This window comes from Numida meleagris, chromosome 12 (genome assembly GCF_002078875.1).
Source record: "Numida meleagris isolate 19003 breed g44 Domestic line chromosome 12, NumMel1.0, whole genome shotgun sequence".
NCBI classification, from domain to species: Eukaryota; Metazoa; Chordata; class Aves; order Galliformes; family Numididae; genus Numida; species Numida meleagris.
The window spans coordinates 15,314,145-15,341,730 of record NC_034420.1 but is presented as its reverse complement, the minus strand read 5'-3'; the positions used below and the strand labels follow the sequence as shown (position 1 = coordinate 15,341,730).

At 54.5% G+C, this 27,586-nt stretch overlaps 1 protein-coding gene and 1 long non-coding RNA gene across 2 annotated transcripts in view; one reads left to right on the top strand and one right to left on the bottom strand.

Annotated features, from left to right (window-relative positions):
* JADE2 (jade family PHD finger 2) overlaps nucleotides 4,902-27,586 on the top strand; it is a gene marked incomplete at its 5' end in the record, with an annotated part of 51,826 nt that continues 29,141 nt past the window's right edge. Inside the window, 3 exon segments of the mRNA XM_021410125.1 lie at nucleotides 4,902-4,959; nucleotides 7,128-7,213; nucleotides 15,620-15,777. Of these exon segments, the coding sequence (XP_021265800.1) occupies nucleotides 4,902-4,959; nucleotides 7,128-7,213; nucleotides 15,620-15,777 (302 nt within the window).
* Nucleotides 17,914-27,423, bottom strand: LOC110405138. Its single transcript, XR_002442696.1, has 2 exons — nucleotides 19,145-27,423; nucleotides 17,914-18,315 (listed from the first exon to the last, which is right to left on the bottom strand). It is a non-coding gene; the product is annotated as an uncharacterized LOC110405138 (long non-coding RNA).

Sequence of the window (27,586 nt, the reverse complement as noted above, 5' to 3'; positions counted from 1 at the left end):
ACCCTCGTACCCGGTAAACCCCGAGCGCTTGCGGAGTGGGGAAGGGGCTGAAGGCATCCGGAGGGAAAGCTCTCAGCTCGGCCCCCCCCGCACCGCAGTGAGCGGTGCTGAGTTAGGGGCGCTGGGACGGTCGGGATGGGGGGGGGAGGGAGGCATTGCTTGGGTAAAATCAACGAGCTCCGGCTTCCCCCCGGGGGTGTGAGGAGATCGTAGGAATGGGATTTGACCTTTAAGCGTTTATTGGCTACCGAGGTTAAAATAAGCTCGAGATAGGAGCAAAAATAGCTCGCAGAAAGGTTACATCAAAGGTTACGTTTGTTTTCCTTAGGAAAATTGAGGCTGATCTCTAAAAATGAAAGCTTGGAGCACAGGGTGGGAAGGGGATGTGCGAGATTTCTAAGCGGGGAGGTGAAATTCATGTGGCTGCTGATAGGGTTTGGGCACCGAGTTCGGAAAGTCGGGCAGGTGACCCCGCACCGAGGCGGGCACAGGGCCGGCACGGGGCACTGCTCGCGGGGTTGGGTGCGTGGAGCTCCTGTGCGGCTCAGCCCCGTGCGGTGCTCCCGAGGTGCGGGATGGGGATGGCCCCGGGATGGCCCGGCTGAATGTCCGTGCTGTGCCGGGGCATGCTGCAGGCAGAACGGCTAATGAGAGGGTAACGAGTCAGGAAAAGGAAAGTTAGAAATGTGAGTAATAAAGTTAGAAAAAAATGAAAATCCCCTGCTAGATTTGGGGCAAAAAAAAAAAAAAAAGGCAAAGCACAGGAAGTAAACGAGGGCTTGTTTTGTTTTAAATTTAAATGAGATTAAATGGTGCCCCCAGGAACCGAGACAGCAGTGCAGCTGGAGCGAGGGGCGGCTCCACCTGGGCACGGGGCTGTGCCGGGAGTCCTAACCCGCAGCCATCCAGCCCCCCCCAGCACCCGTCGCTGCCGGCTTCGGGCTGCCCGGGGCTGGGCCGCGTTCCCTGGAGGGTTCGGGACAGAGCAGCGCTGCTCCCCCCGCCCCCAGGCGCTGGGCTGCGTGCCCGCACGTGCTGCCCGCGGGTGCATCCCCGCTCGGGCAGTTGGTCTTGCCGTCGGGGAAGCGGGGCCGCCCGGAGCTCCCCGCTCGGTGATGGGAAAAGGCAGCGCCGCCAGGACAGCGGAGCGGGGCTGGGAGCTTCCCACCGCCCCCCCCACCCCGCTCCGTGCGCAGCTTTCTAACAACGCGCAGCTTTCCTAGACAGAGCCGGGAAATGGTTAACGCGGGGTGGGGGGGGTTGGGGAGAGCCGAGGGCCGCCCCACGGCTCCGTGCCCCCCGTCCCCCCCCCCCGCTCCGGGACACGCCGGGACGCACCGGGATGCGCCGGGACGCGGCGGTCCGGGGCCGGGCGGGTGCGCGTGCCGCTGGGGGCACTATTTTCTGTTTGTGTTCCTATTTCTGTGCCGGAGGAACAAACAGGGAAGTGGTTTTCTGCAGTCTCATTGCAGCTCACAAACACAGCGCGTATCTCGGCCGCTGTTGCTCAACTGTCACCGAGCGGAGGTCGCGGTGCGGGGAGCGCGGCGCATCCCGGAGCGCTGCCACGAGCCGGCGGCCGAGCTCTGCTATTCCTGCCGCTCGCGTGGATTTCTGTGCCGTGTTCCCTGTAGAAGCGGCAAACCCGCGTGAACCTCCCCTGCCCCAGTTCAGAACCGTTCCCTCGGTGAGCCGAAGGGCCGCTGCACGCGGTGCCGCCGGGAATTCCCGAACGCACGTGTGCTGCACGGAGCGAGGAGCTCGCAGGCAGCTGGGAAACCTCCGCGCTTCCCCTGAGCACGGGGGCTGGCAGAGGTTGAGGAGCTGGCCCGAGCCCTTTCTTGGCCGCACGGGACCTGGGGACCGGCGGGACAGGAGCTCAGGGTTTGGGCAGGTGCTTCTGCGTCTGCCTTCGCTTCTCTGCTCCTCCGCTTCTTCACGTGGGCCGGACAAAACCGCATCCCCCAGGACTCGCCCTCGTCCCATAGCGGCGTTGGGGATGCTTCGTAGCGCGGCTTCCTCCGGCAGCACGGCAGGGATGCTCAAGGCAGCGGCACGGGGTAAGGCAGCATCCCCATCCGCCGCCCACCCCCACTCTGCTGCCCGTCCCGCGGCCGATTCGCCCCAGGTCCTGCAGATTTAAATTTGTTTAGGCTGATGGCCGGCCAGCGCGTTCCTCGGTTTTGCATTTATTTGCCTTTTTCAGCTGGAACAAAGGCGACGCTGCACATGTGTTAGTTCGCAATCAGTCCGGTTTTCAGGTTTCCAGGCACTGGCGCAGTCCAGTCGAGTTGCAGACACTTCAGGGGGATGTTCATTTGTTTATAAAAAGAAACCCACATCTGTTTCTATTTGAATCTTTTAAGCAAGCATACATAGAAACCTTTCTCCTGGTTTCTGGCTCTGTAAAAGCCAGATTTTGGGCCAAGTTTGACCTAAGAGCGACCTTCTCAAAGTATTACAAATTTTTTTGGTATTTGTTTATGACTTTAATAATGATGCCATGTGGGGAACGGGTCAGTTAAAGGTGAAATTAGCTCCTAATGTAAATGGAGGATTAATTTTGGAGCACGCACTGTGTTTTGTGGAGGCTTTGGATGGCTCTGGAACACACCGGCTGAGCTGAGCCCAGAGCTGGAGGCTGGGGGGGGGGAACGGGCAGAGTGCTCCGGGGGTCCGAGGGCAGGGATGCAAGGAATGGGGATGCTGGGAGCGGGGATGTGGGCAGCAGGGATGAGGGATGCCAGCAGGGTGCCCAGCCACCATCAGACTTTATAGCCCTGAGCTCCAGATGGGGAAATTGCCCAATTACCCTTTTTCTCCAGTAAATTCCTCTGTTAAGTACCGCGCAGTTTACTGCTGTTTGGTGGGCTCTGGAAGATGAGTCCTTCAGGAAACGGCATCCTGGAAGTTATTTTCTGAAAGATCTCCCTGAGCCTTGTGTTTCAGCCCGTGTTTCCCTTCCTGCAGGTGGTTTGTGCCGCTGTGTGCCGTCCCTTGCCCAGGCAGGGGCTGCTTTTTGGTGCTGCTGTGTACAGGGAGGCCAATGCTTTGCTCAGTCAGGGCTTTCATTCAGAGCAATTGAAATACAGTTTCGTTCAGGGGATGCTCTCTTGGTTCCTGTCACACTGGGACAAAAATAGTTTGTTGAAGTAGAGCCACAGTTTACCTGCAGTGGTGAACCACTTCTGCGTGTGAGTACAAACTCATCCCACAAATGCTCCATAGCCACGAGCAGCCCTGGGCCTGACCCCTGTGCTGGGCACTGAGGATGCATCCTCTTGGCAGGACAGTGATGCCAGTGGTGCTGTCTTGCTGTAAAGCCAAAGATGGGAGGACTGGAAATGTCTCTGGGCCCCAGTAGCATTCCTGTGCTCCAGCTCAGGTGGTTCTTTTCCCTATTGGCATTGGTTTATGGGGTGTCAGTGACAGGCAGCTCTGTGGATCAGTAAGCACAGCTCTGCCACTGTGCTCCAAGAGCCAGCCGGTGGGAGCCAAGCGCTCATGTAGGATTTCCTCTGAAAGAAAGCAAACTGCAGGTAAATCTGCCTTCGATATCTTCTTCCCCATGCAAAACCTAACGGCTGCTTGGAGCACAGCTGGTTTAATAACAGCTGCTTCCCTGGGAACCACTGGAGGAATGTATTGGCGTTGCCATATTCTCAAGGAACGTTTTTAATCGCGTTTTGACGGGACAGCGCCGATAGTTCAAACGTTGATGGTGCTTTGTGGTCTTATCCCTTCTCACGGTGTGATAAAATGCAGTGCACAGATTGTCAGGTACAGACACTGGGAGGAACTCGTTGTTGGGGAGCTGTGCTCCAGCAGAACTCCTCCGGTCCGTGCACAGTGAGCTGCCGGTCCCTGCTGCCACCGAACCTCACAGAACACTTGTGTCCTTCCCCCGGAGCACGGTGTGTCAGTGCCCCATGGTCTTACAGAAGGCACCGGGGAGGTGTCCGTGGGATTGGTGCCGCTTCCTGCAGGTGCTGGTGGCTCTCAGCAGCGTGGTCCATGCGCAGTGCTCCATCAGAGCCCTGGAGTTGGGGCCGCACTGATCGCCACCTGCTGAACCCTGAGAAACCAAGTTAAAACCTCTGCTTTCTTTTTCTTTTCTTTTCTTTTTTTTTTTTTTTCCTTTTTTTTTTCCAAGCACCTGCTAGCACAGGTGCTTCCCCTTCAGCTCTGCCTGCTCAGTTCCTTGGTGGAGGGAGCGCTGCTCTCGGGCACTCCTGCCTTGTTCTGAGCCCCCCAGCAGCCTGCAGCCCTCCTCCTGCCCTGCTCTTGGTGCCCTGCGTTCATCACCTCCAGGAGGTGACGGTGTGGTGGCAGCAGCTGGGGACTGCCCAGCAGTGCTGGAGGAGGTCCGGGCTGCGGGAAGCGTGCTTCAGGCTGCGGATACATCGCAGCTCTTCAAAGAAGTGAGCGCAGCCCGAGTGGGAAGATGACTCAGAGGGTAAAACCCCGGGCTCGTTGCACACAGGGGTCCTCTTGAACTCAGTGCTGCGTGGACTTCCCCTGCAGACATATGAAGAATGCACAGAGTTTCCATTCCTGTAGCTGTGCACTTCCCACAGCCCCGTAGTTCTGGGTGCAGCCTCTGGCCCCAGCCCTGCAGCCTCACGGGGCATTGCATGGCGTGGAGCTGCACGGGGCCCCGGGGCTGTGTGTGCTGCACAGAGCCACACCGAGCAGGCAGCGTGTGTTGGCTGAACCGCCTGGGAGCAGGGAGAGCTGGGGGAGAAGCACCGCCATGTGCTGACAAATGAAAGCCCAGTGGGGATTTTTCATGTCCTTTTTGGAGCCCTGGGTGCCCTGCTGGGGGGCAGCACCGGGGCAGGCGGGGGTGCAGAGCGGGGGTCTGGGCATGGACTGTAACGTGCTGTTTGTTCTTGTTGCAGATGGAAGAAAAACGACGGAAGTACTCGATCAGCAGTGATAACTCAGACACCACTGACAGTAAGACCTTTAATTTAAGACTTTGGGCGAGATAACTGAAGTGGTTCACCTCCAGCGGGGAAAGCGTTGGAATAATTACTTTGTAAAGAGCTGAGGAAGCTGTGTTTGCTGCATTCGCTGGAGATTTGCTTCACAATGAATCGTACATGGGGTTGGGTTTGTCAGAAATGCAGCACTGATGTATGACAGAAGCCAATAGCAATGCAGATGTCGGGCTGTGGGCTCCTTGTTCTGCTGGAAGTCCCCCACTTGTGCAGGGAGCTGAGTGAGGTGCTGTGCTGCGCCCTGAGCCCCATCAGCCCCTGGCTGAGCTGTGCTGGGGGACAGGGAGACTTCTGCTGGGGTCAGGGTGAAGCCAAAGCCATCCTGTTCCCTTCCTGTGTGCTGAGGAGGGATGTGGGAAAAGGGACAGGGCTCAAGCCAGCAAAGCTTGCAAGCCCACGCTCGCTTTCAAGCACATACCTCACTTCATCCTCATTCGGCAGAGTGCAGAAGCATGTGCTCAACAATAAACATGTGCAAATGTGCTGAATTTTGGCTATAAATAGAGTGCTTTCCTCTCCCACTTAGCGCAGGGCTTTGCCCGCTGCAGCAGCACCGCAGTGCTGCGCTGTGCAGTGCCCCCGGGCCCGGTGCAGTCCCGGCTGCTCGCTGTCGCTCCCTGCGAGTTGCTCTTGGTCCCTTATGAATGTCCCAGTGGATGTGCCATCCAGGCCGTGCTGGGAACTTGTTCTCCACACCTGATGGGATCTGCCTGCAGGAGCTGCTGGGAACAAAGATAAACACCCTCCACTCCGGGCCCGTTCCTAACGGAGTGATGGGGAGATGACGGGGTGATGGAAGGGATGCTGCAGGGGTGGGCTGCACTTCCCACAGCTGTAGCCAAACGGATTGCTGTGTGGGACAGGAGCTCCCTGTGCACAGCTTGAAACCTCTGCCATGGGGTCTGTGTAGGGGCCACGCTTTGAATTTCCCGACTCCTCATCCCCAGATAGGCAGCAGCTTACCAAACCACATTCGGGGTTAAGGCATCTTTAATCATGGCACAACACATCGTGCCCTTATCTCTGCTGGACTTTGATACTTGTGCTGCAGGTGGTACCGAAGCTGTTGACAAATGCTCTCCTGCAGGATAACTGTAAACAGGAGGATGACCTCTTTCCTGTGCCTTTGCCCGGCAGACGTGGCAGTGGTGGTGATCTAAGCCCGTGTAATTGCAGTGCCACATGGCATTGGTTTGGCGTTGGCTTATAGGCACGGTGTGGTTCAGCCCTCCAGTGGTAAAAGCAGTGCTCAGTAGACCCATTGACAGCCAATTTGGTGTGCTCCCAAAATATTTTTATGCATCTGGAGGGATCCAGTTGTACGAAAGATGCAACCAGTAATTAGTTTATCGTTTATTATCACCAAATGCAAACAGCTTTTTTCTTGATGCTGTCAGTAAGAGTGAGGATAACACAGATGAGCTGGAAATAAGAATTAATAACAGTGCTCCCGTTGCATTTCAGGCTTCGGCAGCCGTTGCCTTGTGGAGGTGGTAGTGGCAGTGGTAATGCTGTGCGAGTCAGGACAATGAGAGTCCATTCATAATAATCCCAGAGTAAAGCAATCCCAAATCCCACAGCAAATACTCTCCTACTACCAATGTGTGTACTGTTGTGTGCAGAGGGGGCTGCTGAGCTGCACGCCGGATGGAAGTTACAGGTCCTGCTGTTGGTGAGGGAGTTCTACACTTGTGGTCAATATTTTTTGCCAGAGTCTGAAGTCCTCGAGTGGCTCAGGGCCTTCACTTGGAGCATCCGTGCTGGAACAGTTCAGTGTCACCTCCCTAAGTGGTGATTCCAGGAGATCCCTGAGTTCAGGAGTGTTAAGCCCTGGCTGACTTCCTCGTGGAAGCCGTTTGTTCGTGTGGCTGTTGGCAGTTCTGATGTCTGCCCTTGAGAGCAGTTTTCTTAAGTTTAAGGGGCTCTGTTTCATCATCTGTAGCATCAGGAAAGCGATGTTCATCTGTTCTGGTGAAGCACCCTGAGATGTGCACAACGGTAACGCTGTGCTGGGAGTTTGTCACCTCTTAGCATTGACCTGGGGTTGGGTTGAAGCTGTAGGGGCGGCAGTGGCACGGACAGGGGCAGAACTTGGTTTGTAACGTCTCTTCTGCCTCCTTGCAGGTCACACCACGTCCGCGTCCAGATGCTCCAAAATCCCAAACACCAAATCCAGCTGGTCCCGGCAGAAGGAGAAGAAGCCCTCTGAGGTATGCGGTGCGAGGCGTTGCCCAGGACCCGCGCTCCTGGTTCTTGGTGGGGGGGGGGGGTCCTCTTCATGCAGATGGGATTTGGAGGTGGCCCTGTGCTGACGTCCCAGGCTCGGTGCCCTCGTGCTGCCCTTTGGCTGTGCCCTGCTGCCCCTGCGTGGCTCTCAGCTCCCATATTTCCCATAGATGTGGAAGCTACACTGAGCGTGAGCTGTTGTTGTAGCAACTGCTCTGTTTAGCAGCGGTCATCTTCATTTCCAGAGCAGCGTGAGCAAAGCCAGAGTGACACTGCTCACACGTTGCCATCCGGACCGGTGTCCAAACAGAGCTAAGTTTAGCTGGAGGTGGGTGGAGCTGGCAGGGCTGCAGCCTCCCTGAATGAGGGCTGTAAATCCCAACTCGAGCTGCTGCTCTGCGCGGCTCCTGGGGCTGTGGCCCGGTGAGCGCAGACCTTTGTAACATTCCCCCCCTTTGCGCTGAGCTGAGCAGAGATTTTGAGGTTTTCCTGTGGTCACTGCCTGAGTTACAGCTGCGCTTAGTCCTTATCGCTGTGACAAATCTACATTGATGTATCTAATGTGTTGGCAGTGGACAGAGGCTTAAAAAGCTCAGGATGCTTGTGCCTTAAGGGTTGAGGAGCTGCTGTGACTGCTGAAGTACTTGGGAACTCTCCAGTGAACAAAGAGCCCAGATACAGGTGTCACGGCGTGCTGGCAGCGCTGCTGGGAAGGTGTGTGCCAGCGCCAGGAATGTCGTTTTGTGGTTATCTGTGTGTCTCTTGAAATGAGTGATGGGCGTTCTGTGAGCTGAGCCCCAGGTACAGGGGCTGCGTTTGGGGCATCTCCTCCTGCTGGGACACCATCACCTCCATGAAATGACACCGTGAGGATGCAGGGCGAGCTGGGTGCGCACCCTGGGGACATCACTGGGCTGTGTCCGGGGCACCCAGCGGGACATCGGGGCCTGTGAGGACCAGGACCAGGTTCAGTGCACGTTCCAGAACACACAGCTCTGGAGCAAGTAAAGCAGAGCAAAGCTCGGCGGTGCAACTCTGAAGAACTGTTCTGGGTTCATGTAACAGCTGGGGCAGAGTGAGCCACAGCATCACATCGGAATCGGAACCGCAGGGGACCTCAGGAAGGCTGTGTGCAGTGCCTCATGCTGGAGTTCAGCCAGGACGCTCAAGCTGACAAACCGACTATAAAAGTTCAGTGGGAACCTGAGCAGATGTGAGCGGTCCAGATCTCAGCTGGAGTCCCCCCATCTTGTGTCTTCCCCGTGGCTGCTGGGTGCGATGCCGGTTGGGTTCAGCTCCGGGTGGAAGCCGAGGGCACACAGCAGTGGTGTGGAGGTCTCCTCAATGAGCGTTGGTTTGTGGATTTCCCCTGCAACAGCATCTTCCAAACCGTCCCCAGCTGCCCTGTCTCCTGTGGCCGTGGCACCCTGGCACGCTGCGCCTGGCGCTGAGCTGCAGCAGTGCCTGCCTCTGTCTGTGGGGAGTGCTACAGGGCCTCGTGCAGGGAGATTTCGGGCACAGAGCTGGGTGGGCATCGTGCCCTCAAATGGCAAATGTGGAGAAGAGCAAAACCCCCAACACGCCGCCGTCAAGCCTGCTGCACATGAAATAGCCAGGTGCCTTATCATCATACTGAGGACGGAGAAGGTAACCAGGAAAGCACAGTGAACCTGCTGGACATCACACCCTGCCAGGCAGCCTGCCTCCATTGTTTTGGGGTGGTTCTGCCCTTTCAAACACCAGCCCAGGCTCAGGTTTGCACGTGGCTCGTGGCTTTGCAAGGAGCCAAGCAGCACTCTGCGCACTGCCAGCTCCCCAGCGTGGGCAGGTCAGGCACAGCTTGGTGTGCAGGGGCAGTGGTGTTGGGGGACAGCCTGGGGACCGCCCCCAAACCTCTGCTGTCCCTCCCGAAGTTGTGTCCCCGTTTCCCTGCAAGAGGGCTGGAGGCCGAGCTGCCATCTGCATTCCCCTGGCAACGTGTGCAGGAGATAAAAAAAAAATCAGAAGCATTAGTGTTACATAGTTATTAGCTGGGTCAGGGGGTGATGTTTATTATGAAAGACTCTGTGAGAAGGGATTAACTAGGCACATTAAAAACCACCCGATACGAGGCATCTGGAAAAACAAGCTTCTTAACATGGAAAAGTACCGAGCTGTTTGTAAACATCCGCGATGGGGGCCATTGCCAGGGAGGGCGATTATATTTATCTGTGTGTGTCACAGGGCTCTGCCTGGGCTCTCTCCCGACGTGTCCCAGACGCTGGGCTCCGTGAAAGCTCACAAAGGTGGCAGCCGTCCCCGTGCCCACCATGCTGCTGGCAGGGCGGCCTCGGGGCTGAGGATGGAGTCAGGCAGCTCCTTGCATCCACAGCGCCTGATTGCGTTCATCTCCTGATTGCATTTATCTCATTAGGGCTCATTCATCCCTGGACTTGGCCTGGAGGGAGCAGGGGTTCCTGCAACCCCAAGTGCTGCTGCCCCAAGCAGCGATGTGGGGTGCAGGGATGCTGCCGGTGGGAGCAGGGTGCAGGATGTGCGCTCAGCTCCTCCCGGTCCTTGATGCTGAATCTGTAGCAGGGATGAGATGTGCCTGAAGTATGGATTTTTGCTTCTGGTGCCGGCGCGTTAGTGCAATCCTGCTCCCAGCTATAGGGCTGGCGGGGATGTGAGCATAAGCCTCGCTGGGTTTGATGGCAGTCATCAGCCCTCTATCCTGTTTCTGACAGGGAACAGTTGTCAGTGTCTAAGCAGAGGATATAAGAACAAGGCAAGTGTGTAATGATGCTCGCTGGTTACATCCTGCAGCTCCCAGCCGTCAGCGGCCTGGGGACTCTCTTGGATGCTACATCTGAGTCACTGCGTTAGCCAGGATGTTAGTCATTAGCTTCTGAACTATTCGGGATCCAGAGCGCTGCCACGAGCTGCACTGCTGGAATGCTTTGTGGGGGCAGAAGTACCTGCTGCTCCGGGTCGCCCTGCTGCCTGGCACAGCGCTGCATTCCCAGCTCTCCCCGTGCAGCTGCTGCTCATCTCACCCAGCGTCTGCGCTGCCCCTCTCGCTCCGACCCATCCTGCTGGGGATTGCAGGACCGCAGCTGCACGCCGTCTTCGGGATGAGGGGGAAACTGTGGATTTATACAATTTACATTATTTTCTGCTTTCTTCCTTTAGATATTACTTCCGTGTTGGGAAAGATATCTTTTTCCATCTCTTTACAAGCACTTAACCCTTTTTAAACATCCTCATTTTTACATCGTTTACCTTCTGGCAAGCAATTGTTATTGCACCGGTTCTCTCTGTGTTGATATTTTTTCCCTCTGCAGTAGGTACATACTGCTACAGGGCGCTGTGAATTTAGTCCCTGGGCTCTCTGTGCTTTAAGACAGACATTTGTAAGAGGCCATATGGCCAGGCAGGGCTGGACGTACTTCTGCTGTGCTGGATTAAGAGAAAATACGCCGCTGCTGAAAGGTTGGACTGCGGTGCCTTTGTCGCTTTTCCTGAGCCAGCATGGTTCTAACAGATTAATGCCATTGTCTTTTGAATGCTGAGAAGGGCAGGACAAAAATGCTTCTAGTTCCTATTTTAAATTCTGTTGTTCGTTGGATCTTTAACATTCAGCGTTTCAAGAGGAAACAAGAATAGATTAAGAGATAGCGGCCTGGATCCCAAACGAACAGGAGAGTAAGTATTTTTCTCCCCACAGGCAGATAATATCGCGGCTCACAGACACGCACCAGGCACTGCCACGTTTCTTAGCCCTGCTACTGCACATTGCTGCTCGGCTCCTTTTGGAAAGGGCCGGAAGAGTGTGACAGAATGCCTGGGAAATGAGATGGGGAGGGAGCCGGGTGGGCGGCCAAGGGCTGGACCCGCAGAGGTGCCAGCTCCAGCTGATACGAAGACAGTTTGTCCAACCAAAAGATATTCCCCGGGCTCCCATTGTTCTCATTGTTTTTTTTTCTTTCTCTCAAAATCCTTGTGACTCATGAGCTACAACAAACAATTTTCTGCTTGAAAGAATGAAGGGCTCATCGCATCGCTGAAGGGAGGAGAGAGCCCAGCGAGGAGAGACCTGCAGGGCCGCCCCTGTGGAGTGGGTGGTGATGGAGGAGTGGTGTTGAACCAGAACCCAAAGAAAACCTTTTGTCTGGGCTTCCAGAACCGCTTCACGCTGGGAACCATCACTGCACAACCACAGAAGAAATGATGCCCATCGCTCCCAGCAATGCTCCGGAGCCCACGGGGATGCAGCTGCAGGTGCTGGGCGTCGGAGAGGGCTGCACTCTGCAGCGTGGAGCGCTTTGGAGAGGTTCATTTTTGCAAAACCTTTGGGGGATGCAAACACTAGTGTGCACAAACAAGAACCTGGACAAGGGCTGCTGCCACCACTGTGCAGGACCCGGCGCGGTCCCTGGGCTCGCTGCACTTCTCAGAGCTAATTAAAAGCAGCGCTAGACGAGTGTTTCTTTAGTTTAGATTTAAAGACCAAAACAGATTCAGCTTCTTGGCTCTCGCCCAGCAGCTGATCTCATACGAGTGGAAAGCAGTTACTAAAGGATGTGAATCCGATGTTCTCAGGTCGGTGTGTGGGGCTGGCGGGGTAAGTGGCAGCTTTGGCCCTGCTGTGCTCTCCATCTAAAAGCACAGTCCTTGTGTTAAGTGGAGCTGAGCAGTGACGAGCTCGGCACGCCGCTGTATTGAGGGGGTTTGTAGGTGAGTGAAAGAACCTTGAAATTGATACGGGGATCTCAGAGAGGGTGTGAAGAGGCGCGAAGGCGGGGCTGATGGGCAGAGATGTGAAGTGCAGAGCTGGAGGAGGATGCTATTGCAGTAACTGAGCAGCTGCACAGCCCTGCATTGAGCCGAGCCATGGCTGCGTCCCCAGGTCACAGGAGGGGACATTTGGGTTGCTGGCACAGCCACAGGAATACCCCTCTGGAGCCAGGTGAAGTGAGAAATTCGGATGTCAGAATCGGAAGTTATGCTGTTTCTCATGAATGTCGTGTTTGGTTTTAGCTGAGAGAGAAGATCAATATGGCTTTTGCTTTGCAACAGCAAACTACAAAAATAACAACGAAGATGGATGTATCCTTGGGTAACGTGATGGCTCTTGTGTTGCATTGGCTTCTCATGTTTCTGGACCTCTGGGATGGGCTGCCAAGCCAACATCGTGTGTTGAGGGGATGAGGAGGTGACAGAGGCAGGTGATAAGGGGCCAGTGGGCAGCGAGTGACCTGACAGCCCTATCTTCCTATGGGAAGTCGCTGGCTGCCCTGCATGCCAGCAGCGTGGGTGGGTGCCCTGCAGGTCGGCTGGAACCCAGCGGTGAAGCTGAGGGATGTGGCAGAGGATGGATGAAGGTCTCCATTATGGGATTCTTTCCTGGAGAAGCTGTCGTGCTGCTCGGGCAGCTCTTGGGAGTACCTGGGAGGAGGCAGATGCAGATGCTGGCTTCTTCTTCACGTCCTTCAGAGGAGTATCATCCAGAGGTACCTGGTGCTCCCGAAGATCCATATGGCTCATGCATGGGATGTGTATGGCAGGACTTGACGTAGATAATGAGAAATACAGGGGCCTGTAACCCAATGGTCGTGTTGACCAGGTGGACTGTAACCCAATGGTCGTGTCAACCAGGTGTTTCTGGGTGTAAGAGCTCCGTTGGCCATTGGAATCATGTAGTACCGTGAAAGCAAAGGGAAATAATTCACATCTCTAATTTTTGACTGCTGGTTCCGTGTGGTCTATGACGGTTGGCTGCTCAGTCTCTCTTGGTGCTGCCATTGGCCCCAGGTACCTCCAAGGTGACTGCCCACTGGTCCCTGCAGCATGGCCATGGCACAGGGCAGGTGGCAGCCAGGCTGCCGAGACAAATTGTGGGTTCCTGCAGGAAGGAGGAAACAGTAAACAGTGCTATTGAGGGAAAATTGCTTGTTTTCTGGTACACAACTTTCTCTTCACCGCCAGGTCCTCGGTTCATCAGTGCCCAATTTGTCCTTTATTTAGTTTTCATAAATAATTCAGAAGAGTTTGAGTAGAATAATTGAGTCTTTTCCCAACCCTAATCCCAGACAATTCAAAACAAAAAGACATTTAGATTACAATTTGAGCGTATTAGCTGTTGGGAGATTTCCAGACAACTGATCTGCTTTCCTTTACAATTTCTCTGGCGTTCTATCGTTTCTAAAGTGTTCTGCTTTGATAGTTAATAATTTGAGCATTTCCAGTTCTTCACGAAGAGACAGAGGCATCGTTGTGATAAAGTGCTGGCGTGCTCGCTGCCTTTGGATGTGCGAGCTTATCTGTTTTCCAAGAAGGACTAAATAAATGAAGTGGTAAGATTGCACATCCAGCCCGCGATGCGCCTTATCATCTTTGGGGAAATAGATACAATCGTGCTCATTTGGCTCAAAATTAAAACTCGGCTTCTACGCCGATGCGAGCTGAAGAGCCAGAAGGGGTGGATTTGGGGAAGACCGAATGCTGGAAGCAGCGAGCCTTTGCTGTGCAGGGGCAAGGAGCTGTAGGGTGGGCTGTGCAGGCGGCGAGGTGTGCACGCCGTGTCATGACCGGAGCGTGGCCGTGTGCTGCCATGGAGCAGAGGAGCTGCAGCGGGCTGACCTTGTTTCCTTCTCGCTGCCTGGTACACGGACACGCGGCTCTGCGAGGATTATGACTTCTTGCATGCTCCTCGTGCTTAATTAGCATTGATCTTAATCTTTTTTTTTTTTTTTTAAAGTTTCTTGCACTGACAGCATAGCGAAACGTTACCGTGGTGTTTGTAGCAAGGAATTTGTCGCGCTGAGAGGCTTAGAGGAATTTGATCTTTCTGACACGGAGCCCTGTTCCGTCTGACTGCAATATGGAGGCTGCTGGTTGTGTTCATTGAAGGAGGCACCGGGGCTGTGCCTGGGCAGCTCAGATCTGCTTTGTAGGGATGTGGGCAGCAATGTCTCCAGGCAGATGCAGCAGGAAGGAGGAACCAGCGCAGTTCTAGGAGGTCCCAACATAGAAAAGGTCATTTATTGTATTTAACTCTAATTGGGTTATCAGCTGAGGCTCTGGGGATTAAACAAACTGACCTAAATCCTGGCCTCAGTGGTCTTAGTTAATGTCCAGTTTCCTGCATCTTAGCTGATTTAGTTTCCAAAACACTCTCTGAAGAGTATTATCGTATTGGAAGTCCAAAACTGTCCTGTGCTATTTACAATGGCTCTCACAAAGCAACCCTCGATCTGAGGCTGACACTGCAAACAGGTGAAGCAGCACTGGAGGAAACACCTGGTCCGTCCCAGCTCTGCAGAAGGAGCAGTGCTTGGAGCTCTCAGTGGTGTCCCAGTCTGGCTGCTGGCATCGTTGTCATCATTGCAGCTAATAGCAGATGGTAGAGAGGAGAAACCATCCATTTTCATTTACGATTTATTTTTACCCTGCAAGAGACAGGATTGCTCTCGTCGTTGCTGTCAGGCAGTCCCCTGGAAGGAAAGCCTTATTTACCGCAGTGGGTTTTTTTGGAATGCTTTTCTCATCACAGTGCATTGGGGGAAGGCTCTGCAGGGCTGAATGTGAGATGGGAGCGAGCCCATTCCCTCCCCAGGAGTGGGGGTTGTCACAGGGAGGGCTTTGTGTCTGTCTCTGAGCGGGTTTAGTGGGTCAGGAGAAACCTCCACGCATTTGGCTGTGGGCATGGACACAGGCATCTATATCACCATTTAGCCAGAGATTTTCCTGTTCACTAAGCAAACAATTTTTTTCCAAGACTGTAAACTCAGCTTTGCCCTCGGGTGCGAGGGAGACAATGAGCATGTGAAATGGTGCTACAGCTCAGCGATGCCTTTGTGTTTCCACCAACCCATCAGGCAGCTGGGAGCCCGTGTTAACACACCAGCTCCAAACTCCTCACCCAACCCCAAACAGCCAGGCTGGCTTTCCATAGCCATGGCTCCAGCTGTGGCCAGAACAGCAGGTTTGCTGTGGGCATGCTCTGATGCTGATGCTGTCCACTGCAGCAGTTCTGGAGATGGGGTTGGGTCTGCTGTCAGCTTTTCCCATATAAATCCCCCCAAATGCCTTCTGTTGACCTCAGTAACATTTGGAGTTACCTGCTGGTGGGCATTGCCAAAACTGGGGCAGGGTCACCCAGCAAGACAGGCTGTGCTTGCATGCCCGTGGGTGTGCAAAAGCTGCTCATCTCCCTTCGTGTCAAGAAAAAGGGGAGTGTCACGTGCCCCAGTGAAAGTGGTAGAAAGCCCATCACTGTGAGCACTGATCACCCTGGAGAACGCAGCCCATCGTGGCGTCAGGCCAGCGTGGCTCATCTGCCACACTGTCACCCGTGGCCGTGCCCCAGTTCCTGCCCTCTACCCACTGTTGGTGTTTTCCCGGTGCAGGTATTCCGCACGGACCTGATAACGGCCATGAAGATCCCCGACTCCTTCCAGCTCAGCCCCGAGGAGTACTATGTGCTGGCAGACCCCTGGCGCCAGGAGTGGGAGAAGGGCGTGCAGGTCCCGGCCAGCGCCGAGGCCATCCCTCAGCCTGTGGTCAGGTAAGCGGCGTCCCTGCGCCTCGTGTCCTCGCAGCTGGGGGGTTCTGAGCTGGGAAAAGCAGAGGGGGGCCATGCTAATAGGTTGGATATTAGGAATAGTTTATTCTCGGGAAGAGTGGTCAGGCATTGGAAGAGGTGGAGTCACCGTCCCTGGAGGTGTTCCAGAAACATGGAGATGTGGCACTTGGAGACGTGGTCGGTGGGCATGGTGGGATGGGTTGGGGTTGGACTTGGGGATCTTAGAGGTCTTTCCCAACCTTAGTGGTTCTATGATTCAATGCTCAGAGATCTGGAGCACCTCTCCTATGGAGGAAAGGCTGAGAGTGTTTAGCCTGGAGAAGAGAAGGCTCTGGGGAGACCTCACTACAGCCTTTAGAACTTGAGGGGTGCTTGTAGGTAGGGGGAGAGTGACTTTTTACATGGACAGATGGTGATAAGACAAGTGGGGATGACTTTAAACTAAAAGAGAGGAGATTTAGATTGGATGTTAGGAGGACATCCTTTACACAGTGGTGGTGAGGCACGGGCACTGCTGTGTAGAGCTGTGCTGCCCCAGCCAGGTGCCCACGGCTGTGGATGGGCGCTGGGCAGCCTGACCTGGGGGCAGCCAGCCCATGCAGGGTGGGGCTGGGGGCTGTGAGGGCCCTTCCAACCCAGTCCCATTCTGTGGCTGTGCTGGAGCTGTATGTCATGGTGTGGAGGTGCAGGAGCTGGCCCCTAAATTAAAAACTTCTGTGAGTTGTTCTTATGTATTGAAAATGTGATGGGGATGCAGAGATCGGAGGGCTGGAAACAGGAGCCCAGCATTAGCCAGGCATCTGCGAGACTTCGTGTTGGCCTAGATCGGTGCCTTGTTAGCTATTTTAAAATGGAGAACTGTGTTTAAAGGAGACACTGAAACAGCTGCTGAAGCACAAAAGAAACGTGGGCGAGACACTGCCCCGTCACAGTGGCGGCTGAGAATGCCATGGGGGGAGCACGGGGAGCCATGGCTCGGGCATGGTGCTGCTGTGGGGTGGGCTGGGGCCGTGTGCTGCTCAGCACGAGGGGCTCGGGGCAGTGCTGGTCTCATCGAGGCTCCGTTTGTCCACAGCTGCTCTTGCAGCTGCCAGCCCTGGGTCTGATGCAAACTTTTGTGTGTGTCCCCCACCCCTCCCAGCTCTCCCCAAGGGAAAACAGAGAAAGAAACGAAACTTTGATGAGTCTGAACACATCAAAAGGGGAGTTGTAAAGGGGGCTGTTGAGTTGATTTAATCCTTAAGAGAAAAAAAAAAATGGAAAAACAAAACAAAAAAAAGGCGAGTGGAGTATCTTTTTTTAGTTGTCTTTGATAGCTAACCGCAGCCTGCGCTCATGAGTGCTCTGCTCCCCAGCTGAGGATCACGCCGGGGCTATTTCCAGCTGAGCAGTGATAGCTTGGCAGTGCCCAGCCAGGGGTGCCCTTCTGCAGCCGGCCCCAGCGGCATCTGCATGGCAGCGCTGTGTCTGCTCCCGGGCAGCGTGCTGTGAGCTCTGCAGGCAGATCACACCTCTGTCTGCTCCTCTCCCCTTGTTTCTGGGGCTCCCAAGCACTGGCAGCTCCCTCCTGCTTCGTGTAGGGTTTCTTTGCAGACCAGAACCAAATCACCGAGGCCTGCTGCTCGCTTTGCTCTGTCTCTGTCCAAGTCTCTGCCCACGGGACAGCTCCACGCTCTGCACTGCAGCGAGGAGATGAGCTCATGGCTGTGCAGGTGCCTTTTCTGTCCCATCTTTCCCTTTTCTGACAGGGCAGCACACATGGCATGGGGGACTCTGTCCCTCTGATGGCATCAGTGCCCTAAATTCCACTTCAGTTAGCGCTGTGGGCTGGTGATGCACTGAGCTTTTCGCAGGCTGGAAGCTCAGAGCCCAGTGGCTACTGCTCCTCCAGGCAAGAGCCAGCACAGCCCCAGGTGCAGCACTGCCAGGGGCAGCATTTTGCTTTGTACCATGTCTCAGAGTGGTGTAAGGGAGCATTGCCCATAGAACTGGGGAGAAATGCACTGAAAGGTGCATTGCATGCAGCTGCTGCTCTTTTAATCTCTTGCCTGGGCGCTCGGAAACGTGCTCTTCCTCCTCGCGCCTCGCCTCTAGGTTGTGCAAATCCAAAGCTGAAAATGAGATTTTGAAACGTTTTATTTTGCTGGAGCTCTAAAATGTCAAAGCTGTGGGTGAAGCAGGAGGAAAATGCTTTCTCTTAAGGCATGCTTTCCTCAGAAAGCAGCTGCCTGGAAATGCCTTCGCCGAGAGCCACCTTAACACGGGGTCCTTTGCAGACTGGTGTGAACCACAGAGGAAGAGCATCCTTTGGCCTCGTGTCACTGCACTCTGGTGCCCAGGGCTGGATGCCACCAGCCACGCGGGTGCTGCCTGCACAGCAGGGCCGCTGGGCAGTGCGGGACATCACGTGCTTCCTCTCCACAATTCTGAGTCATCACTGCTTAAAAGCAGGGTTCATTTTATGCAGCAGCTTGCTTGGGAATTGCCCACAGCCTGAAGGGCAAAGCTTGGCTCTAAAAGCTGTTGGAAGGTGAATGAGAGCAGGGAGAATGAGGAGTTAGTTTCTCCCAACAGTGGTGCTTCCCATCCCTGTGGGTCCCGTAGCCAGGAGGTGCCCTGAGCTGCCCAGTAGCAGGGCTGAGCTGTGCAGCCCCCAGAATGGGTTCAGAGATGGGGGGAAACCTTGCGTGGTCATTTCCAGGGTGCTGGATGCAGAGTGGGACCATCACAGCTTGAGGTTAAGGGTAAGCAAGTAAAGGAACAGCATCGAATGCAGTTATCCTGATGGCCTGGAAGCAGTGGAGTGTGGGGACCATTCAGTTACCAATTTGGAACAAGAAGCTTTGGAGCAGCCCAAGTTGCTCCAGAGGAGGTTCAGGTTGGGTATTAGGAAAAATTCATTCTCTGAGCAGTCAGGCTCTGGCACAGGCTGCCCAGGGAGTGGGGGAGTCACCATCCCTGGAGTTCCAGAACCATGGAGATGCATGGGGGACATGGTCAGTGGGCGTGGTGGGGGTGGTCTGGGTTTGAACTCGGGGATCTTAGAGGTCTTTTTGAACCTCAGTGGTTCTATGATTTTATGAACTCTCCCTTCCCACATTTATGCCACGATGAGCTCCAGAGCAAGATACTCTTTGCTTTCTGCATGGTTGCTTATATGGGGCCACAGAGCCCTTTGCTCACAGTGGGTACAGAACCTGACCCCAGCTCGTCCCAGAGCCCTGGGAGCATCACTCCATGCAGCACTGGCACCTCTCCCTGGTGCTGTGCACCTGTAAGCCTTTAGTTCCTTATTTACTGAATCGTTTAACATCTCCCTTCCCCGAGCTGACAGGGATGCGGGCAGGACCTCGAGGCGGCTCTGGGAGCTCGCATTAAGCTCCATCAGTATGTGCTGTATACTCCGCTTCCTGTGAATGTGCACACAGCGGGAGGACGAGCAGGAAGGCTGCTTCTTGCTGGCAGGGTTCCCAGATATTCTTGGCGTCGCAGATCTCTCCTTGCATCGTTGCTGTGGCCCTGTTCAAACAGAAAACAGAAAGTGCCGTGGCAACAGGAAGGCACAAGCCGTGGTGGGGGGTCGGCTGGCGGGGGTGAACGGCTGCCACACCGTCTGGGCAGCGATGTGACCGTCCCCTTCGGTTCCCTCTGTCCCATCTCTTCCAGGAGCACAGCTGCAGGTGGAGCCGAGCTCTGGCTGCGCTGCGTGGTGCTGCCGTGGGAGCCCTGGGCCAGGTGTGGGGCTGCCAGGTGTTGAAGCCAGGAGGTGCCCCAGCATCTCCCGCAGTTCTGTTGGAGTGTGGAGCCAGCACACTGCGTCCCAGCCGGGGCTGTGCTTCCTTCCCTCCTTCCTCCCATCCTTCCCTCCCTCCCTCCCTCCTGCAGCCGGCTGCCTGCTGCCTGTTGACTCATCGGCAGCTTCCCTCGGGCTTTGCTGCAGAAGGGGCAGGCAAGATTCTGCAGCAGTCTGTGTATCTCTTGGAGCTGCGCTGTTGTTTTAACATGAGATGCCTGGGTTTTTTTTGTTGTTGTTGTTTGTTTGTTTTTCCCACCCACTTCCAGCTTGTGGTGAAATTGTGTGAGCTCAGGACTCCATCAGGTCTATGTGAGCGGGTTCCTCTCTCTGGAGCTGCAGCCCCAGTGGAGACATCAGGTTTTGGGGTACCCCCATGGGAGAAAAGCACAGGAGCATCAGCAGGGGCTGGGGCGCAGTGCTGGTTTCGTATCCAGGGCTTGGAGGGGGAATGAGCATGATTGCCTTCCTCTGTTAGTTCTAATCATTTCTGCTTTACAGCCTGCTTGACAAATCCTTGAGTCTGCTTTCAGTGAGTCCTCACCTTTATTAGCTTGCTATGGGAAATGTGTTAATCCAGCACGTTCTTACCTAGTGCTGAGCCACTTGGACCTCTGTTCAAAACGTTTGCTCATTCTCCCTGTGGATGTCTGTGGTTTTTGCTGGCATATCCCAGCAGCAGATGTATGGAAGGAGCAGGCTGATTTCCACCTCCCATAGGGTGCTCCATGTAGCCTCTGCATCTCACTCCATCACCTCCCGTCTCCATCTTCTCCTTCATCCCTTTCCCACCCAGAAGCCGGTCTGAGCTCTGCTGCAGTAATTACATCCCCTCGTTGTGGATTAGTGCACTGTGCATCCCTGCTGAATAAGATGAGAAGCTCTCAAGTGCCCCTCAGAATGGTGAGAGGGCTGGGACGGTCCAGCAGCGGTGACGATGGGATCAGCTGCTCTGTGCCTGGTGCTGCTGTTGGTAATCCCATGGTACCAAGGTGAGAGCTGCACTCGTGTGAGCTGAGCTAAGCCTGCAGGACCGTGCCCCTGGCACCTGGCTGAGCTGAGGGAGTGCTGGTAGTAGGCTGGAGTTTTTGCAGTGGATTCAAAGAAGATCTGGAGACGCACTGAGGCACGTGTTGCTTCGCAGCAGTGTGGTGGGAAGGCAGAAGTTTCCTCCTGGCCACCCGCTGCCTCTGGTGTCACAGTGCTGGAACCATCCTCCTGTGTTCCAGGGTTCAGTGTTAAAGCAGTGATTCAGAGTGCATTGCAGAGTCTGGCTGCTGCCCATTCAGATTGCTCAAAGCCTTGCTTCCACTTGAGTGGGTTTGTGCACAGAGGAGACCTGTGTGCCCACACCGTGCTAACCATGGGGACGCTCATCCCTGTGCCCCAGCTTTGGTCCGAGCTTCAGCTGCACTCCCTTGGTGGTCACGTGGGGTGGGTTTGGGATTTGGGACTGGGAAACTCCTGCTTGCAGAACAGCAGATGCAAGACTGCTGCTGTCACTCACGGCATCTTCCTCTGCTCCCCATCAGTAGGTGGCTAGAAATAAAAGTTGTGCTGTTTGTATTATCGAAATAATTGTGGAAGCATTGTCTGCCTGAGATAATTAATTCCAGATGCTTTAATGTTAGTATCTTGGCTGAAGTGGCATGAAGAAGCAATATTTTTTGTCTTTTTATCTCCAGCAAACATACATATAAGTCTCCCTGCCTTGTCTGGTAGCAGCCCTGAGCTGTGTTACTTTGCTCCCGATCCAGACGCTGCCACGCTCTGGTCAAGCAGAAAAACAGCTGCACTCTGTTGCTGGAATCAGAGCTGAGACCTGAATAATTCATCTGTTGAGCTGAATCTCAGGGAGATTTAGCTTGGAATATAACCGTGAGAGAGACGGGAACATCAGCTTTCTGGTCTTCATCTTGTCTGCTGGGTATCGGGCTTTTATGAGGTGATAAACAGCTCCAAAACGAAATTGGAAGAGCTGTCTGGGCTTAACAAGATGGCTGTTTGGTGCCTCCTGCTCACTTGTTTTCCTCTTTTAACACATCAAAGAGGAGTGAGTCGCTTTCTCCTTAGAGGGCAGCGTGACTCCAGAGGGCTGGAAGGACCTACTCTGCTCGCAGGCTGCTACCAGAGGAGATTTGAGATGCTGCAGGCAAAAGGGAGCATTGTCCTGGTGGTCACTGTTAATTGTGGTGTGGAGACTCCAGGGCAAGTTATAGAACCTGCATGCAGTGAGCCTGCATCCGAGGGGCCACCCAGCCGTGTCCCTGACGTTTGTAACTAAATGGGGATTTCAGAGGGGGATTTGCAAACCTGAGCAGCCCGAACATGGCCACGGCCACAGAGCCAAAACAAGGATTTTTGCAGCCAGAACATGCGCTGTGCTGGCAGCTGCAAGAGGAGAGGCTGCGGGGGTGAACCCGCAGAGCTGCGCGGTGGCAATCACTGTAAACTTGCAAATGCTTTCAGAGCTGGTAATGCTCATTTACAGCAACCTCTGCTCGGAGAGCGCTGGGAATTCAGCTGGGAAAACCAGGGGCTGGCCCCTGCCTGGCTGGGAACACTGAGGTGCCTGGCACAGTGGGGTCCCTGGCTGCCCCCCCAGCAGGACAGGATGCAGGATGGGATGCGGGACATGGTGCAGGACGGGATGCAGGACACGATGCGCATCCCGCAGCCAGCCGGGCATTACGTCACCCGCAGCCGCGCTCACTGGCTGCCATACCAGAGGGCAGGCTGATGCTGCAGGCGGTGTTAACCCTTCCTGAGCAGCCCGGGCAGCACAAAGGGACTGTGGCTGTGCTGAGCAATAGCCACTGGTGTTTGTGCAGTCGTGAAGGGGGGGGACTGCTGGGCACAGAGCTGCTGTTCCAGGAGCTTGGTGCATCCTCCCGGGGCTAAATCCAGCTGCTTTGTTCCCTTGAAACAGCAGCAAGAAGCCAGGCAGGAGCTTCAGCGCTGAGCCATGCATTTAACTGTGCCCAGGTGTTTAGAACAAGTGCTTTACTGAAGGATTGGTTTATACCAAGCAGGAGGGAGGCTAAAAGGAAAAATACCGCAGTCCTCAGTTGCAGTGCAGATTTCGATCAGCTGGGGACCGCAGGGCTGGGACTGAAGGCACACAGCCGTGCAGCCCAGCAACAGCAGTGGCAAACCGTGCAGTTACAGGGGGCTGCTCAGTGCCATGTAGATGTACCGGGCAGGGCTCTGTGGTCTGTTGCCTGCGGAAGGGTTTTTTTGCTAGAAAGGTGCTTGGTAAGGTGCTGGCACCAGGCTGGCCTCACAGCAGAGGGGAACACAGCTGAGGGTTTGCATTCCCCACCTTTGCACCCCTGGGCTGATCTTGATCCTCTCTGTTACATGTTTGTGGGTTTGCAAAGACAGTTGCCAAATCTTGAGTTGCCTGGGGTGGGAGTCGGGTGGGAGCGCTGCCCACGCTGTGCTGCTGCTGGGCAGCCTGGCAGTGCCTGCAGCATCCTCAGCCACCCGCTGGGACTGGCACCCATGTCCCAGAGATGTTCATTCTTCCAGCCACCCCCCCCCGCCTGTGTGCTGCTTTCAGCATCAGACCAGATCATGTAGAGCCTGGCTGCTGTAATATTTCCTTGGCTTTCCCTTTTTCTTCTTTGCACTGAGCTTTGGGACTGTTGTTTTTGGCTTACGGTTTTACAGACTTTCATAGGAGCAGTAGAAGTGGGATAAGTTGGCATAACAACCATCAGTAAATCAGGGCTCGGGCGCATGGAGGGTCACAGAGTGCTGTTTGTGGTGCAGCCCCCAGTCCTGCCACCCATTCACCATTGTCCCTGGCCCATCTTCTCACACCTTTCACTCTGCCCTGCTATTCGGAAGCAATAGCGCTTATACAATCCATTAGCTTAAGTTGGTAAGAAGCTTGGGCGTCTGGTCTGACTGCCTTCTGGATACTATTTTAATAAACAGAAAATGAAAATCATCCCTTTAAATTGTAGGATGCCTTTTTAAAGTTGGAGTGTGCTGCAGGAGAATTCCCCCGCGAGCAGAGCTGGCAGCGTAGCAGGATCAGCATCCTCTGAAGGTTGCTGGCAGAATTATCTTTCCACTGACTTTCCTAAGCTGATTTATTTATGGACACTGGACAGGACTAATTTAGACTGGAATGTAGGTAGTGAGAAGATGAGTGGCTGAAGCCATCATTGTCATTAAGCAAAGTATTTTCGGAAGGGAAGCACTGCGCGGGGTTATTTATTATTTCTATCTGGTATATTAAAAGGGAGAATATAGGGGAAAAAAAGCCTTCTCCCTTCAGCCAAACGGAAGCGTTCCGTTTACAGAGATGATTAACCATGGGAATTGGCTGAGTGTGTTTTATTAGCACGTAATCTTCTCCCAGGATAGATGCGATCCTCAAGAGTGTTGGGGTCCACTTACTCCTTTCCCTCAAGTGCCCTTGAGACCCACTTGCAGACTAATGGCCTCAGGTTTGTTGTGCTTTTCTGGCTGATCCCAATTTTCAGCCCTTCGTTTAAATAAGCTCTTGATTGATATAAATACTTTTAAATGCTGCCTTGCTAAGTAAAGGCATAATCTCCTGCTCCTGCTTTCGTTTTTGTTTCCTGCTTTGCTGTCGTGCACCCCCTGCCCACCTTCCCATTTTGGTGCACTCTGCGGCTCTAGCTCTGAGTCATGGGGCCCCGTGGTACTTCCCATCCCCAGCCCGGGGTCACGCTTCGTGCTCTCTTCTCTCAGCATCTTCTGCACATCACGGAGCCTCTGCATCTCAGGCTCTTGCTGTGTCCAGGCCATGTCCGTGTGCTCCATGAAGCATCTTAACTCTGCTGGGTGCCCCAGTAAGGGCAGTGAGGCACTGGCACAGGTTGCCCAGAGGGGTGGTGGGACCTGGTTGAGCTGTGGGTGTCCCTGTTTGTTGCAGGGGAGTGGGACCAGATGACCTGTAAGGGTCCCTTCCAAATCAAATGATTCTGTGACTCTATGAACACCAAGAAGCTTTTTGCCATGTGTGTTAGCATACTGGGAGGGAGTGGGTTGCTTCTTAGGGGTGCTGTTTCACCCGTTGAAACTGTATGTAAGAGGTGTTCCGTATCAGTGCTCACTTCTATGGGACCAATAATGAGTGATGGGCACAACCTTTGACTACAAGATCCTCAGGACCTGTTCTCCAGATCTGGGAGGTGCTTGGCACTGCTGCTCCAGGTATCTTTCAGATGCTGCTGCTGAGCAAGCATGTGGGGCACCATTAGGTCTGCGTGTCTTCATTAACTTGGTCTTAATAACGTAATGAGAAGCAAAGAGCAGGTCTGTCAGTTGCAGTGCACAGTGAGCAGAAGACCCTTTTCCCTTTGCAACGCTGGGAGAAGCCAAACTCCAGGCGTGCTTGGCAGCAGTGCTGTTAGCATCAATCCCCACGTGAAGCTTTGTGATTGCATCACTGCGCTCTTTGCAAAGCCGGGCACAGCGCGAGCAACGCGCCTCAAGTACCTGCTGCAGGGCTGTGCCACCCGCAGCTTGTGTAACAGGGATTAAGGAGGTCAGGAGGCACAGCTCTGCAGGAATGCTCAGTGCTGCTGGGTGACTTTTCTCCCCCTGCTCAGAGCTTATGACTCCAAGCCATTGTGCTGAACCTGCTGCTGCTCAGCCCAGGGCCAGGTGCTCTGCAAACTGCCCTGATCATGGCTTATGGGACAGAGGGTTTCAGTTCTGCTGGGAGCACGCTGCTCCAGGGTATTTAATGGGGCTGGGAGCTCCTTGGAGGAGAGTCCTGAAGCTCACTGGGAGCACGCATGGTTTCAGTGTTATTACTGCTGTCTACATTAAATACAGACTTTGCTGAATCCCCAAACCTGTCCTAGATTACAGTGAGCTCGTTTTAAAATCTGTAGACTCGCAGAGCTGTGCTTTCATGGCTTTACTTTCAGATCCTCAGCTGAGATTTGGAAGAGTTGTCCTTGGAGTGCTGAGGCATATTGTTATTTTCAGTCCACTGATGGGGAAAGGAAGGCTAAGGAGGATGGGTGCTTTGCTGAGGATCTCAGCAAGTCATGAAAAGTTGCAGAACCTGAATGCTGGTGGTGCAGGAGGGTCGGAGCCCCAGGCTCTGCACAGCCTTGTTCCAAGCAGAGCAGCAGCTGGGAAGGGACAGCAGTGTTGTTTGCTGTGCTTCTTTGCAGCATTTCTCTGTGTTGACATCTGGCTGGGAGGTGGTATTTTGGGAGCAGAAACGTGAGCTGTGCAAATACTGCAGCAAGCTCCAGCTCCCGACTTTGCGGAGATCTGTCATCTGGCACCGCAGGCTGCTTCTCATTTCCAGCTCGTCCTCTGCTTGCATGTCATTGCGTGTGACACTGTTGACGTGTGCATGGCAAGTGTCATCCGTGTTGCTGCTGACTTGCCAAGAAGCGCAGGCGAAGTGACAGCGAGTGCTGGGCAGGAAGCCTGCAGCCGGTGCTGCTGCAGTGTGCTTGCTTAGAGCCCATTGCTCCGAGCAGCATGAGATGTGGGACGTGCAACATGGGGCATGGAATGTGGGACATGGGATGTGGGACATCTCTATGTCCAGGCATGGGGCTGCAGGCATCATAAACCAGGGCAGAAACAGGAGCTGGAGGCCTGCACAGAGCAGGCAGGGCTGCCCTCGAGCATCTCGTCCCTGCAGCCCAGCACCAGCATCCCATCTCATTGTGCTCCAGTCAGTGAGCAGTAATGGGAAAACTATTGCCATGGGGAAAGCTGCTCGTAATGGATATAATTTGGAAGGGCAAAGGGAAACGACCTTTTAGGGCACTTCTCCCGTGGTTGGCCGTGTTGTGCTCTCAGTGCTGCACTGTGCAAATGCTGTCGGTGCTGTATGAGTACCAGGACTGGCTCTCTGGGCAGGCAGCTGGTCAACATCGGTGTTTCCAGCCCAGCCCCAGCTGCCTGCATGGTGCTGGGGAGGGGGCAGAGAGAGCAAACCCCCGGCTCAGAGAGATGGGCGTGCCAACTCACTTGGCACTGGAGCATGCACGTGGGAGGCTGCTGGCAGCAGGCGTGCAGCAGCGCTCGTGAGGCGGAGAGGGAGCGAGGATCCCTGCAAAGTGTAAAAGTGGCTTAATTTCTCACAGCGTGAAGGGAAATCGTGTAACTCCTGAAAAGCAAGAGGGTTCCCGCAGAGACCCCGCCACAAAGCCGCCCGGCTGCTGATCCTGGCTGTGATCCGTGGGGCTGCGCCGAGTGCGGGGGAGCAGGAGAGATTGGTTTGCGTTGAAAAGCATCCAGGTGACTTTAGGAAGAGTGGGGCACGATGTTAAAGCCTGTATGTGGCAGTGGTGCCAACGTTATTTCTGCAGTGATCAATGTGATGAGACTGATGGATAGAGGCTGAGATGTATGGAGGCACGAGCCAGTGGAACAAGCCTCGTTCCCAGATGAGTAAAAGCAAATTCTCTGTATGAGCCGTGCTCATTTAAGCCTATAAAGGGGCACTTCTTGTCTGTGTCCCTCATCGTCATCGCGGTTGGAGCAGGCAGAAGCACAAACTCCCTGCCCGTGGGAACAGACTGTTTATCAAAGTCAAAAGTGGATATTTTTCTGGTTTTACATGTTTTTTTTTTTCTCTTTGATGACATCAAAACTGTTCACGAAAAAATGAGCCTGAGCCGTTTGTTTTGGTGCCGTGTCCCGTTTACCCTGGCACGCAGCAAACCCTCTGCTTTCTGATGTGATGGCAGCTGCACAGCCCCATTCCCGGCAGCCAGGGCTGTTTTCTCACTGGTGGAAGCAGCCCCAGCCCTTCAGGTCCCTTCCTCCTTCCTCCAGGTCCCTGGAGGCATTCAAGGCCAGACTGGACGTGGCTCTGGGCAGCCTTGTCTAGTGGTTGGCGACCCTGCACTTGGCAGGGGGGTTGAGACTCGATGATCTTTGAGGTCCTTTTCAACCCAAGCCATTCTATGATTCTATGATTCTATGATTCCTTTCTCAGGAGCCAGCAATGAACGCTTTAAGTTACTCAGTGCTGATTCC